This window comes from Labeo rohita, chromosome 23 (assembly GCF_022985175.1).
Source record: "Labeo rohita strain BAU-BD-2019 chromosome 23, IGBB_LRoh.1.0, whole genome shotgun sequence".
Lineage (NCBI taxonomy): Eukaryota > Metazoa > Chordata > Actinopteri > Cypriniformes > Cyprinidae > Labeo > Labeo rohita.
The window spans coordinates 20425924-20441161 of record NC_066891.1 but is presented as its reverse complement, the minus strand read 5'-3'; the positions used below and the strand labels follow the sequence as shown (position 1 = coordinate 20441161).

Here is a 15238-nt window from a genome sequence, read left to right as displayed (position 1 = left end):
ACAAGAGAAAATAATAGTTGAAAAGTTCAAAAAGTTTACACTTGATTCTTAATGCTGTGTTGTTACCTGAATAATCCACAGCTGTGCTTTTTTGTTTAGTGATAGTTGTTCATGAGTCCCTCGTTTGTCCTGAACAGTTAAACTGCTGCAGTTCTTCAGAAAAATCCTTCAGGTCCCACAAATTCTTTGGTTTTTCAGCATTTCTGTGTATTTGAACCCTTTCCAACAATGACAGTGTGAATCAGTGGTCTCAAAATCATACAAAAGACAACTGAGGGACTCATATTCAACTTTCACAGAAGGTTCAAACGCTCACCAAAGCTCCAGAAGGAAAAAACAATGTATTAAGAGTCCCTCAGTTGTCCTCAGTGTGAAAGGACGGATCTCAAAATCATACAGTCATTGTTGGAAAGCGTATAAATTCAAAGAATAAACAAGGGACTCATGAACAACAATTACTAAACAAAAAACAGCTGTGGATCATTCAGGTAACAACACAGTATTAAGAATCAAGCGTATGTAAACTTTTGAACGGGGTCATTTTCATAAATCCAACTATTATTTTCTCTTGTGGACTATATGTAAAGGTCTTTTATGTTAAATATCTTACTCAGGTCAATATTAAATACAAAAACAACATACATTTTGTATGTTCCCTCTTATTTTGGTAAAATAACATTTTGCTATTTTCTGCAAGGTGTATGTAAACATTTGACTTGAACTGTGCGCATAGAAGTCGCATTTAGGTGTAAATTTTACAGTGTGTTTACTTTAAAAAGACATTTTAATGACACTCAGATAAGATTCGATCTGACTATATTTACACAGCAATCACGGACGCGGGAAACATTTACTCGTACACTTGCTGAAACGTTGGATATTCGCGTAAATAAAGACTTTTTTGTGCCAGTCGAGCTGCTTTCCTGTCACATTAACGTTTTTAGAACAGATGTCTATTCTAGAATCTCCTCCTTTGCATTTAAGTGACGGCAAAATATATTTACTCAGTGATTTAGCTATAGCCAACTATGTTTTCTAAATGACAGAAACCTCCCTGCTTAAAAAACAAACAAACAAAAAAAACTCAAAACAATAGAAACCATCACAGAATGTGTAATGGTTTTACTGGTTATAATGGGAATTGTACTGGTTTTAATGGAAACTGTAATGGTGCCTATTGGTCTCTGTTGGTAATTGCCTTCTTGTGGTGGCTTGTTAAAACCATTAAATCCTAATGGAATATGTTCCAAAACACGACAGGATAGCATTTTTAAGTGTTTAATGGTTATCAGTCGATGGTTTGTAATGCAAACAGGAACGTATGACGACACGATATATGCGGTACACCACAGGGTTAGTGACTAATTACCACATTAAATTAAAATAATAGGGCTACTTGTGAACTGGAAGTCCCCGTCGTATATAATAAATAAACGTGTGCATATGTGTTTAAAACTAACAGAGTAGCATTATTTCCCAACTGCTTATTAATGTGATTACGCATTAATACGCGTCGATTTTAATAAATGCAAATATCTGCGGAGACGATTTTATTTTTATTAGAGACGAATCTAAAAATAACCCGATAATGGTTTCCAGCTCCAAGTGTGCGCTTGCCTAGTGAACAGATGATCGCACTACAGGAGAAACGGCTCGGTCGCAGCCAAGTTTACACACTGCGAAGCGTTTTGCTCCGGAGCGGATAGAGGCACCAAATGCTGCGGCGCACTGCACCGGTCATTAGGAGAGAAGAGGGACGTCATGGACGAGTAGAGGCTAGATTTAGATGAAAAGAGGATGTTCTTCAAGGTACTTTAACCACAGCATCCTCTCCTCGTCTTAATGTCTCTTTGAACTATCCAACATGTCTTTTCCGCATACCTCTGTGATCCATCCCGAAAGAGAACCGGTTTCACCTGATCCTCCGCTATGATCGCGGCCAGCGCGTTAGCTCAACAAAGGGGATCCCGGTACAGAATCGCTACGGACGGTCGGTCACCATCGGTGAGGGACCCACACACCTCTTTTGTTTTCAATTTCAACCGTTTCGCTTGGTGGACAGCTGCCGAATATTCTGGCTACCCTGGAGTCCGTAGAAAGCGACGGCTGGGATGGAGAAGTGTTGTCGCAGCTGTATGCCATGCCTGAAGAGGTTATGGGACTGCATATGGCCCGAATTTCACTATCCGGACATCGCTCATCCGGCCGAGATCCGCACGGTTTCAGGTGATATCCGGGTCCCGGCTCCTAAGAAGAAGCCGCCGCAGTTATACGCGGCTCTCTTCGACTTTGTAGCCCGCAGTGAAGAAGAGCTGACGGTGAAAGAAGGGGACAAACTGTCTGTCATAGAAAAGAGGGGAGATTATGTATTTGCCAAGAAGCTGACGGGGTCCCTGGAGTCCGGACTGGTCCCTGCTAATTATGTGGCCCTTGTACAGGATGAATTCGCTAAGCACAGGTAAGTCCCGATGAATACTTCTTTTGATTCTAGTGATATATGCATTCTTAATTAGAATATCCATTATATTTTATGGAACATGATCACTCTGTAATAGTCAAGTGCACACTGTATGAATGAATAGCTTGACGTCTACAGTACATACTTTCCTTTGTTTTTGTACAATGGTTAAACTTTCCATTGACGTTTATTGTTTTCATACTGGACTAACACAAAGGTTGCATTTTAGATTTTCGTTATGTAAATACGGCGTTTTTGGAGGAGTCAGAACCACCTAATAAACGCTTAAGCCTTAAGTCCAAACAAAAAATTGGTATGTCTTACACAAAAATAGCAACATAAGGTTTCAGTCTGTTTTATTATGTATTTAATTATCTTTAAAACATCTCCAAAACCTTAGGTGTTTATTGAAGTCAATTAAATAGCAGACCCAAAGATTGCGTGAGATAAACCTCAAACGACTGTATCTTTTATTTTGCAGACACTTAAAATGTATTTTTTTTAATCGATCCTGAAAACCATTTTATAATTCACACTTTAACAATAAGGTCAATAGGTCAAAACCTGAGCTACCATTTTGAAATTACAGTAGCAGTGTGCCTAGTTTTGGTTATATGTGAGCTCAACCAAGGAAAGTTCATATACCTGCACTGTCTCATTTAATTCACAATGGGATTTATCATTGTCCATGTGAACAATGGGCTGTGCGTGGTTGTCTTTTATTTGCGCTATCATTTACTTCTGTTTGGTTGCTGTATCGGGGTCAGCCAATTGTCCTTGCTATAAAGACCTCCTAAATAGTGTTGATAGGTAACGGGTTGTTATGTCAGAGTAGTGTGTGTTCGGCCTCTGCTGCACCTGTCACCTGCCGGAGTTTCAGTGAAACTGAAGCACCATGGGATTGTGCTAAACAAGCATGTGCACCTGCCGCACCCATATTTAACATGGCAACACTTTGCATGACGCCACAGTGTTTACTGTGAGAAGCTGAACGTGGTTAATGTGGGCAAAATATGAGGTGTTTCTTTCTTGCACTGAAATAAATACGAACGAATAAAAGTATTAATTCAAACATCGTAATAAGTGAACAGTAGATTCTAAAAGCAGAGTATATTACGCAAATCAGCTTAATATTTACTTGGTGTATGGCTAATTTGGGGTTCTACACAATTTTTTGGAGGCGTTTTTTATTATACCATATTTCATGTGAAATATCTTGGTATATTTGTCTTTAAAAAAAGGTACTGGTATGAAATCAGAAAAAAATGGCAGATATAGGATTTTCAAGCATTTTACACGACAGTACTCATATTACTCACATTGTTAGCTGACATAATGGGACAAGCAATAAGAATGTGTCAGTAAATAGTTACAATGCCATGCGTTGTACTACTTAGTAATGCAATCCAATTGCTCTAATGTAAAAAAGACTAATTACATTATTAAACATACATTATTAATAATTATATTATTAATATTTTAGCTGATAGTTCAAACCTATTAGTTCAGAATTGTACGTGCAGTAGACAGTGCTGTGTGCATTTATCTATCAACATCGAAATATTCATATTTTAGAAAAATAGAGATTCAGATCACACATGCACATTTCTAATGGTTTTATGTATATATAAATATATGTAAATATACTTTGAAAATGACCATTTTTACATATTACTGCAATGAAAATTATATATATATATATATATATAAAATATTTTTTACACAAATTATAATACACACACACACGCACACATTTATTTATTTATTTACTGCCATTCAAAAGTTTGTGATCAGTAAGATTTAAGAAGTTTCTTATGCTCATCAAGGCTGTATCTATTTGCAGAAAAAAACTGTAATTTTGTAAAATGTGATTGCAAGTTAAAATAACAGTTTTCTGTTTTAAGAGATTTTAAAATATAATTTATTCCTGTGACACAAAGCTGAATTTTCAGCATCATTACTCCAGTCTTTAGTGTCACATGATCCTTCAGAAATCATTATAATATGCGGATTTATTATCAATGTTGGAAACAGTTTTGCTGCTTGGTGTTTTTTGGGATCTGTGATATTTGTTTCAGGATTCTTTGATGACTGAAATTTAAAAAGAACAGTTTACATTTTATGCAAAACAGAAATTTTGTAATTTTTTGTAATTTTGTATTACAATATGCACTACTATTTAAAAGTTTTTTTTTTTTTTTTTTAAGAAATTGATACTTTTATTCAGCAAGGATGTGTTAAATGCAAAAAAGTGATAGTAAAGATTTCTATTTTGACAGGTTCCAAAAAATATTAGGCAGCACAACAGTTTTAACACTGATATTAGAATGATTTCTGAAGGATCGTGTGACACTGAAGACAGGAGTTTTATTCTTTGAATTTTTTACTTTGGATTTTGCAGGTAAAATATGATCTGGTCATGGTCTTGACAGGTTATGATGAAGTATTCATTCATTCACTGAGCTGTGTTATGTGCATCTGTTTTACAGATGGTACTATGGGAATATAAACAGACAAAAGGCAGAGAAGCTGCTTCTGAGCTCACAGAACAAAACTGGCTCCTTCCTAGTGAGGATCAGTGAAAGCCACAGCGATGAATATACTATCTCAGGTTCGTTCCCTTATTTCTTCTCTCTGAGACACAGTCTCCCTCTCTAACACTCCCTTTCATTTGAATGCCTGGAGACCTTCAGTACTACCTGTCCGTATTCCCTTGTCTTCCTTTCATACATCATCTCCATTTTCATCTTCTCTCTCTCATCTCCTATTTTCTCTCTGATCTGCATGACAACGTAGCCTCCACATCATCCATCTTATTATTTTCTGTCTAAGATATCCACTCTCGGCTTATCCTCCATCCTTTCAGGCCAGCATCTCTCTCTCTCCCTTTTTCTCTTTCTAACCCACAGCTTGTTACACCATATTGGTCTTCTGACTAACTGACTAAGCGTTTTTCTGTCTCCACAGGAGAGTAGCGGGTATTTTTTTAACCGCATAATATTTTTTTAAAGGTCTGGAAAACCCCAAAGCCATTCAATAAATTTAGCTAATCTTACCAAATTGATCATACACAGCATGCTTAATTTGATAACATTCAAGTCCCCTGCTAAAAATCTTATATTACTTATATTAAAGGGTCTCAGATATAAAATATTAATATATGTAACGATTATTTTTTGGGCACTGTTAAGAAAACCATTTTCAGTCATATTTCTTAAAGTGCATATCTACTTTGTTATAAAACTGAAATAATTCAGATTGAGTGATATCTGCTTACTTGGTTTATTTTAAAATAATTTGAAGATAATTTAAGAAATGTATTTTTATCATATTTCTTTTTTTAATTGGTGCTCCTGGAACCAAATAAGCAGTTGATCTCAACAAAAAAATAAGGGTTAAAAAATCCTAAAAATAAATTTCCAAAAATATTAATATTGGAAAATTTTCTTCTCTCCTTCACAGCCAGAAGTGAAAATAGCGTCTTCCATTTCCGTATTCATCGCTCAGCGATTGGTGCTTACTTTGTATCGGACAAGGTCTCTTTTAGCACTCTGGATGAGCTCATCAAATACTACCAGCACAACTCCAGAAGTCTGGGATGCCCCCTAGACCAGCCATGTGAACAGCAAGTATGACACTCTTACTATTTAACACACACACATACGCACCCAAGAGTGACATCTTGATTTTAAACCTAACTTTTTGTCTTCATGAAACTAATCTTCATAAATAGGCGTCCATTTCATGAGTCTCAGTTCTGCATTACGATCCAATTAGCGATATAGAGAAGTGGTCTAATTTTGGAGAAGTGGCCTTAGGCGATGGCACCATTCGGCCTGCAGCGGTTTTCTTTCTAATCCCCTTCGTCTTAATCAGCCGCTCTTCACAGAAATTCGTTACAAGAGTTGCTTCATTTTTTTTTTCTTGCGCTCTGTCTTGGCCTCGTGGTGATCGTCCGCTCTTCTCTCCTCCTTTTTTAGGGACGACACTAAGGCAGAAAAACAGAGCGTGTGGACACACAGCTCCACTGAGAGACACTAACACAAGCCCATTCACTCACTTGCTTCCTAAAAGGATAGCACAGCAACCTTTTGCACCTTTTACTTTATGCATTTCATGTTATCATCTTTCAGATTTTTGCACTTGATATGAATACTTGATTACGTTTTACTGTTTATGTTTTATTGCTATTTCAGTGAAAGGTCTTTTGGTCATTTCATACTGAATTTACCAAGAATGCATATTCCTGGATCAGCATGCTTTATTGTTTTTGTTTTGATGAATTATAATATAATACATATTATAATATACAGCTTAGGTCTTTACATACACCTTGCAGAATCTGCAAAATTTTAATTATCTTACCAAAATAAGAGGGATCATACAAAATGCATGTTATTTTTATTTAGTGCTGAGCTGAAAAAGATATTTCACATAAAAGACGTTTACATATAGTCCACAAGAGAAAGTAATAGTTGAATACGCTTGCTTTTTAATACTGTGTTGTTACTTGAATGATTTTGAGATCCATCTTTTCACACTGAGGACAACTGAGGGACTCATATGCAACTATTACAGAAGGTTCAAACATTCACTAATGTTCAGAAGGAAAAAACGATGCATTAAGAGCTGGGGGGTGAAAACTTTTGAAAATAATAAAGATGTGTACATTTTCTTATTGTGAATAAAAAAACTTATTTTCTTCTTTTAGTACCGTCCTTCAGAAGCTACTGAAGATACTTGCATGTTTCCCACAAAAATAAGTTAAATTTACTCTGATCTTCAAATTCAAAAACTTTTCACCCCCATGACTCTAAATGCATTGATTGTTTTCTTCTGAAGCACCAGTGAGCGTTTGAGGCTTCTGTAATAGTTGCATATGAGTTCCTCAGTTGTCCTCAGTGTGAAAAGATGGATCTCAAAATCATACAGTCATTGTTGGAAAGGGTTCAAATACACAATAATGCTGAAAAACCAAAGAATTTGTGGTACCTGAAGGACTGTTCTGAAGAACAGCAGGCAGTTTAACTGTTCAGGACAAACAAGGGACTCATAAACAACTATCACTAAACAAAAAAGCACAGCTGTGGATCATTCAGGTAACAACACAGTATTAAGAATCAAGTGTATGTAAACTTTATGTAAATGTCTTTTATGTGAAATATCTTATTCAGTTCAGTACTAAATAAAAAATAACATGCATTTTGTATGATCCCTCTTATATTAGTAATTAACATTTTGCAGATTCTGCAAGGTGTATGTAAACTTTTGACCTCAACTGTAATATAATGGAAATTTCTAATAAATAACAGAATGCAAACAAAGTGAAATAGTACAGGTAGGGTAAGATGGAGTAAGATCTGCTCCATGATTTAATTTATTAATTACTATAATCTCCGAGGAGGCAAGGGAGGCAGTGTCTCCTCAAAATATTGCATGAGAAAAAAAAAAATTGAAGTACGAAAATAAAATAATGCAAATATTACAAAATATAACACTAAAAGTGTATAAATCAATCCGCATTCACGAATCAGTGTGAATGAACAATATAATGGCGTTAACGTGCAGACTAATTTAAAAAAGTGAGTAAACAACTCACAGACTAAGATATAACCATTTTGTTATGTCAAAATAAGACTTCAAAAATAGTTACACTGTAACTACACTAACTTGATGAGATTCATACTTGGCTTTAATAAATAAAATAATGATTACATTGTTGATGTAAAAATCTGAAATACATTTTAAAAGTGTTATTACACTATACTACGTAGTATACTGTGTAGTATACTACTATACTATAGTCTTCTTGCACTGTAGTAATTTTCATAATGTTTTAATTTTGTGCTATAAGAACTTATCAGATGCTGCCATTTATTTTCTTTAATAATATATGTACATGCTAAACTGTTCTCTAAATATGTTACAGTTGAGCAGTAAATGGACTTTGTTACCTGTAAAAAATAAGAATGTTCATAAAGCTATAATCCTAAAATCTGGATGGTTGAACGTTGTTCCAGAAGCAACAAGGATGTAGATCCAGTAACATGTCATCTTTGTCAAAATCATGTTCACTATCAGTTTCACTGTGTAAAAGATATGAAGTCTAAAAGATATGAAGTCTCTGATTATCAGTTACTGGTCCTAGATTTTAATCATGTAGTTACATATTAATGTAATGTAGTGCAATTTATTTAAATAATAAATTATACTATTCAGAAATTTCAAAGCCTGTTTTCCCTTCTAAACACACCAAAAACAAACTTGTGTAAACTTTCCTAGAAATGCAAATTGCCTTCATTCCTTCTCTCATTTCTTCTCGTCTGCCTCATGTTTATGCTGTTAACAAAATATAATCACTCTCCAGCTTCTCTGGTTTTATGATCCTTACCGTACGCTGTGCTTAAAGCAACACGTGATATAAGTGAGAGATTCTTGGAAGAGATCTTGTGTAACCTGTTGTGTCCATGTGCAGAGGGAGTTGTTTGACATGGAGCCATGGGAGCGGCCGAGGGAGGAGTTTAAGCTACTCAAGAAGCTGGGGGAAGGCCATTTTGGGGAAGTCTGGGAAGCTGTCTGGATCACAAATAAACAGAAAGTGGCTGTCAAGATGCTCAAACAAGGTGTGACATCACACAAGATTGAATGTTTTGAAGTTTTGAAGTAAGACAAGCCAGAAAACATCAGAATTCATTATATCAGTCTTCAACACTGATGTTTGTGCTGTTGTGTTTACTACCACAAATGATCTCACGTCCTGGAGGTTACCGCTGTTAAGGAACTGGCTTTTGTGGAGGGATATTACAAAAGACTGAAAGTCAGATTGAGGACATAGGGAAGTCCTAAAAAATTTACATTTTTAGAAAACAGACTAGTGCTGTCAAACAATTCATCGCGATTAACCACATCCAAAATAAAAGTTTTTGTTTACATAATATATTTGTGCATACTGTGTATATATGTATATATATATATATATATATATTATGTATATATAAATATACACATATACGGTACATATTTTCAAAATATTTACATGTATTTATAATGTATACATTTACAGTACTGTGCAAAAGTTTTAGGCTACTAGTATTTTCACCAGCTAAAAATGGTTTAAAGTAAGTTATTTCTATCTTTTGCTGTAGTGTGTCAGTAAAAAATATCGGTTTACATTTCCAAACATTCTGTTTGCCATTAATTGTAATAATCAAGTGAGATTTTTTTTTTGCACAAGGAGTCTGACAACAGCCAGTGCTCCACACTGATCTAATCTCATCATCATCCAGTCTTCCTGGAATGACATGAAGACACAGAACAAACAGAGACAGAGTAAATCCAGAAGAACTGTGGCAACGTCTCCAAGATGCTTCAAGAGACCTACCTGCAAAGCTACCTGAAAAATTTTGCGCAAGTGCACCTAGGGCAAAAGCGGCTGTAAACGCAAAGAATGGTCGCACCAAATGTTGATTTCATTTAGTTAATAGAAGGTAATTGATAAAGAAAATCTGTTTATGACAGCATCCTCATTTTACAGCATTTTTACACAAGTGCCTACAACTTTTAACAGTGCTGCAGCTTTGCAGGTAGGTTTCTTGAAACATCCTGGAGACTTTGTCACAGTTCTTCTGGATTTAGTCTGTCTGAGTTTGTTCTGTTTCTTCATGTCATTCCAGACAGACTGGATGATGGTGAGATCAGATCTCTGTGCAGAGCACTCGCTGTTGTCAAACTCCTTGTGCAACAAAAATCTCACTGGATTATTACGATTAATGGCAAAATGAATGTTTGGAAATGTAATCTGATATTTAACTGACTGTAAACCATTTTTTTAGCTGATGAAAATACTAGTGGCCTAAGACTTTCGCACAGTACTGTATATTCATCCAGTCGGTATTATATAGAAATATTTGTGATATATTTACATAATATTCTTCTTAAATATAAAAATGCATGTGTTTGTTTATTTACATATACAAAATAAATAGACAGTACTCACATATACATTACAACAATACAACAAAAACTTTTATTTTGGATGTGATTAATCATGATTACTCATTTGACAGCACTAAAACAGACATGTTTTTTTTTTTTTTTTTTTTTTTTTTTTATTATGACATTTTTAAAGTTCCTAATATTATTTTGGAAGTCCCCTACAAAAGGTTTACATGCATGCAAAGTCAATGTTTTACTAATGTTTTTTGATAAAAATATCAGTGGATAAAGGTGATTCTTATTGTGTTTTCATCTTCAAACTGTTGTTCTCTTTTTCTGCCCTGCAGAGGACACAAAACTGGACGAGTTTGTGAAGGAGGTCCACGCACTGAAAAAACTACACCATCCTAAACTGATTGAGCTGTTGGCTCTCTGCACACGTGGAGAGCCGGTCTACATTGTCACTGAGCTTATGACCAAAGGAAGTCTTAAATCGTATCTTTCTTGTAAGTGTCACTGGACTTGTACATTTCTTGTAAGTCTCATTGAACCCTGTGTCCTTGTACACTACATGTGCATTATATACTATTGCACAAGATTACTGTATAGACCACTGAACATTTCACACGTTGCATTTTTCCTCTTATCAGACAATCACGTCCACACTGACAATTTATCGCTTTATGTGACTTCAGTGTTTTACGGTAACAGTTCAAAAGGACGAAAGTCATCAAACACAGGGGGTTTATAACCTTATATGCCAAGTCGTTTCCCACTCCAGCACATAAAAAGGGTTTCATTTTCTTTTTAGTGAATTAATGCATCACTTCTTGAACTGAAATTATATTGAGCACAATGGTTTGACTGAAAAGTTGAATTGAAAATTGTTACCTTCCCCTTCTGCTTTACCGTCCGAAGCTGTGTGAAATCCATAATTCAGGTCATCGTGTTCTCCAGTATGTTTTAAGATGATCCAAAGATCTTGAGCTTCAGTTGAAGCAAGAACATCTGACAATCTGTACAAATAATCACATGAACAGTCTCATTAATTTATTAGTAATATCTTTTTACTCACTTTTCTTTCTTTTACTTTAAATTACAAAACTTTTTTGCACTTTCCAGATTTCAATTTAGATTTACTTATTTTCAGATTTAAATTATACTTTAAAGCCAACATTTTTAGTTTGGTCTCAGATATTTGACACTTGGGCACTTTTAAAGGAAATTAAGGCATTAAGACTGCGTGTCCACCAAAGCGTTTTTAACCAGCTGAGAATGGCAGGGGCTCTACTGAAAATGCCCAGCTGTGAGTGTTTGAGAGTGCAGCATTTTTTCTGTTGAGATGCTATGGCTTCTACAATATGAAATACGCTTTAGGAAATTCAGCAGATGCATCAGCGCCGATAGCCTTGTGGGCAGCGCACTGACATACAGCCCCATTGCACTACGGGCGTCCTGAGTTCGAATCCCGGCTTGAGGACCTTTCCTGGTCCCGCCCTCTTCTCTCTCTCCCACTTCGCTTCCTGTTTGCTATGATCTGTCCTATCCTAATAAAGGCAAAAAGCCAAAAAACAAATCTTAAAAAAAAAAGGCAAACGCATCACGAATGAAATGGTTCTCCAAGCATTATTTTTCATAACAATATTATAGTAGTCCGGCAATTCCACCTGGTAAATACGTGGAGATAAGCAATATTAACTTCTCCATTGTTGTTCAGTCGTAATACAAGCATGGTGTGACGGTTGACCAGTATTAGTCCGGCCCTTCCTCCACTGTGATTGGTTGGCTGACTAGAAAGTGACAGTGATGAGCACAGCGTTTTACTCAAAGTTGACTTCAACTCTCGGCACCGAGGAAAAAACGCCTGAATGCTCAGCGTGAAAAAGACGCTCAGTGGTCGACACGCCCCTGGCGTTTTAAAAACACAACATTCCCTTTGAGAACAATTGAAAAAATATGCCAGCCACAGGGAAAAATGTTTTGATGGACACGCGGCCTAGGACTTGAATGGGTTAATATAATGTAAATGATAAACCAATTAAATATGTAGTAGAAAGCCCATGAAAGAATTACATTATTTTAAAAATCCACATCATTTTCTACATATTTTTGACTATAGGGGGTGCCATTATTTCAATGTTGTGAAATGGTTGCACTCTGTGAGCTACTGGCGCTACCTGTTGCTATTTTTCTCACAACACAACTCTGAAAATAAAATACTGATACGAAGACCACAGCTACTAAAAGAGCTTACAGGTGACGAAGGATACAGACTTAAACCAAATTGCGTACCATGGAAATTCCTCATGAGGAGTCTAAATGCCCCCGGATATTGAGTGAAATCCACGCTGAGAAACTCCTTCAGTGGCTGCGGCATCATGACAAGCGCCTGCATGTTTACATCCTGCCAGGATGGCATCTAGCATTTCTTGTCTCTGCCGTTTGTAAACTCTTTTAGTAACTGTGGTCTACTAAAAGCCTCAAAGGTGTCAGGGCTAAAGTGGAGAGAACAAAGATCCGGGTCTTTAGGAAGTTTTATTCGTCCACAGGCATATAGCCATTTTTTTCTCCTCTTCCAATCACCAGGAAAAGCAGTGAAGACTTACATCGCTTCTCTTGTTGCCCTTCGACTGAAAATTGGAACCAAAAGCCACACAATGTGGCATCGGCTCAGTATTTTATTTTCCAAGTTGTGTTGTGGTAAAAATAGCAAGAGGTAGTGCCAGTAGCTCACCAAATGCAGCCATTTGATGTCATCGAAATAATGGCGCTCCCCGTAGTTCAAAATAAAAAAAAATGTGGATATTTTAAATAGCGTAAATCTTTCATGGGTTTTCCACTACATATTTTAGTAAGAGATATACAAGTCTCAATACCCAAGGTTCCCTTTAAGAAACTTCTCACCTTTCCATCTAACCTCTTTTTTTCATTTCTTTCCATAGCACCAGAGGGCCAGGTGTTGACCTCTGCTCACCTGATCTACATGGCTGGTCAGATCGCAGAAGGAATGGCATATCTGGAAGATCGACACATTGTCCACAGAGACCTTGCAGCTCGAAACATCCTGGTTGGTGAAGACCTGGCGTGTAAAGTGGCTGACTTTGGTCTGGCTCGTATCATCAAGGTAATAAGAAGCCCCTGCAAATCTGCAATTAAAATGATGCTTATTACAGTGGTTCTCATCTCCAGTCCTCAGGGGCCCACTGCTCTGCACATTTTGTATGTCTTCCTCATTTAACACACCTGATTCAGATCATCAGCTCATTAGGAGAAAGATCCATGAACTGAACTGAGCGTGTCAGATTCAGAAACATACAAAACGTGCAGAGCATTGGCCCGAGGACTAGAGTTGAGAACCACCGGCTTATTACATAATTGTGTGTTTATGTTTAGGATAGTGTGTATACCGCTAGTAGAAACACCAAGATTCCTGTACGGTGGACGGCTCCAGAAGCTGCTCTCTACCAGCGTTTCTCAGTCAAATCTGATGTCTGGTCTTTTGGAGTACTGCTGTATGAAATGATGTCACGTGGAAAGATGCCATATGATGGTATGTTTTCTATTTTAAGGTATTTTAAAAAATCATTTATTCCTGTGATGGCAAAACTGAACTTTCAGCATCATTACTCCAGTCTTCAGTATCACATTATCCTTCAGAACTCATTCTAATATCCTGTGCAAAAAACATTTATGAATTTAATGCATCCTAGCTGAATACAAGCATTCATGTGTATATCTCCAATGTGCCACAATTTGTGTCCCACAGGGAAGACTAATAAGGAGGTATTGGAGATCCTGTCTTCGGGGTACAGGTTACCGAGTCCAAATCGCTGCCCCCCAAACATCTACCGCATTATGATGGAATGCTGGCATGCGGAGGCTTCCAAGCGGCCGTCGTTTCATGCCCTTCACAGTCAGCTGGAAAATATCTACTCTAGGATCTACTTCAAAACCATTGAGGTGTAGAAGAGGTGGACTGAAGATCCTGTGGGACAGAAAGGAGAATGAAGATTTGCATGGACAAAAGTGCACATACGACAGACTTTCTTTTGGATTGCTTATATGAATTAAGTTATGTGCAATGATAAATGCTTGTTAAAGGATTTTAAAGAAGATGAAGATTCAGTGAGAGTGTAGGAGAGAAACATGCATCTCCATAATCTGACAGGGCCAGATTATCTGTAGCAATTCTTGATCATGAGTGGATCAAGATGTCAAGCACTGTTATTTACTGTCATAATATACGTCTGCACTTAGTGTATTTTCCGCTAGAGTTGATCTGGCCCATTCAGTTTCTGTAGGAAGAGGAAGAGGAGATTTTTTGGTCTGATGTTTTTCAGGTCAGAGTTTATGTTTACAAAAGATTCACCTGCCAGAGTAATGACAGGTGTTGATACGGTGAAAACTACGGCCATTTTAAGTTATAACTGTTGAGTGTCTTTAGCCTATGTGAAGGCAGGCTGCACAAATAACTGTTTTCTACCAGGTACGTAATCTTGAAACTTACACTGTGGTTAACACAGGAGCCATATATGACAAAACTACCTGGGTAGGTGTCCACATAATCGGTTTCGTAGAAATCACATCCATGTCAGAAGCCAATTGTCTTCCAATGAATTATACACGAAGATAACTCTTGTAAATAAAATATTTTTTCAGTATATATGTTTCTGCAGTTTCTTTAACTTTTGTTTTGCCGATGTAACCCGGTGCAAGTGTAACAAGGAAACCAACTTCATTATGTTACACAAGCATGCTGCTAGTCTGTAAACAATTAACCTCAAATAATAAAGTATGCCTGTTTAGCCCAATGAACTTGTGTCATTGTCGTCCACAGGCGTGGTT

At 36.6% G+C, this 15238-nt stretch overlaps 1 protein-coding gene across 1 annotated transcript; it reads left to right on the top strand.

Moving 5' to 3' along the window:
• Window positions 1–1464: 1464 nt before the first annotated feature.
• On the top strand, window positions 1465–15165 carry srms (src-related kinase lacking C-terminal regulatory tyrosine and N-terminal myristylation sites). Its single transcript, XM_051095857.1, has 8 exons — window positions 1465–2458; window positions 4948–5069; window positions 5921–6087; window positions 8934–9081; window positions 10741–10899; window positions 13336–13517; window positions 13787–13943; window positions 14160–15165. Exons 1-8 carry the CDS (start codon window positions 2112–2114, stop codon window positions 14357–14359), a joined length of 1482 nt encoding a protein of 493 aa, XP_050951814.1. The 5' UTR covers window positions 1465–2111; the 3' UTR covers window positions 14360–15165.
• The last annotated feature ends 73 nt before the right edge of the window (window positions 15166–15238 follow it).

Excerpts from the sequence above, each read along its gene's own strand:
- srms (XM_051095857.1), top strand. The coding sequence starts at position 2,112 with ATGGAGAAGTGTTGTCGCAGCTGTATGCCATGCCTGAAGAGGTTATGG. Across the intron at positions 5,070-5,920 it reads CGATGAATATACTATCTCAG|CCAGAAGTGAAAATAGCGTC; the intron begins GTTCGTTCCCTT and ends TCTCCTTCACAG. Across the intron at positions 13,944-14,159 it reads TGGAAAGATGCCATATGATG|GGAAGACTAATAAGGAGGTA; the intron begins GTATGTTTTCTA and ends TGTGTCCCACAG.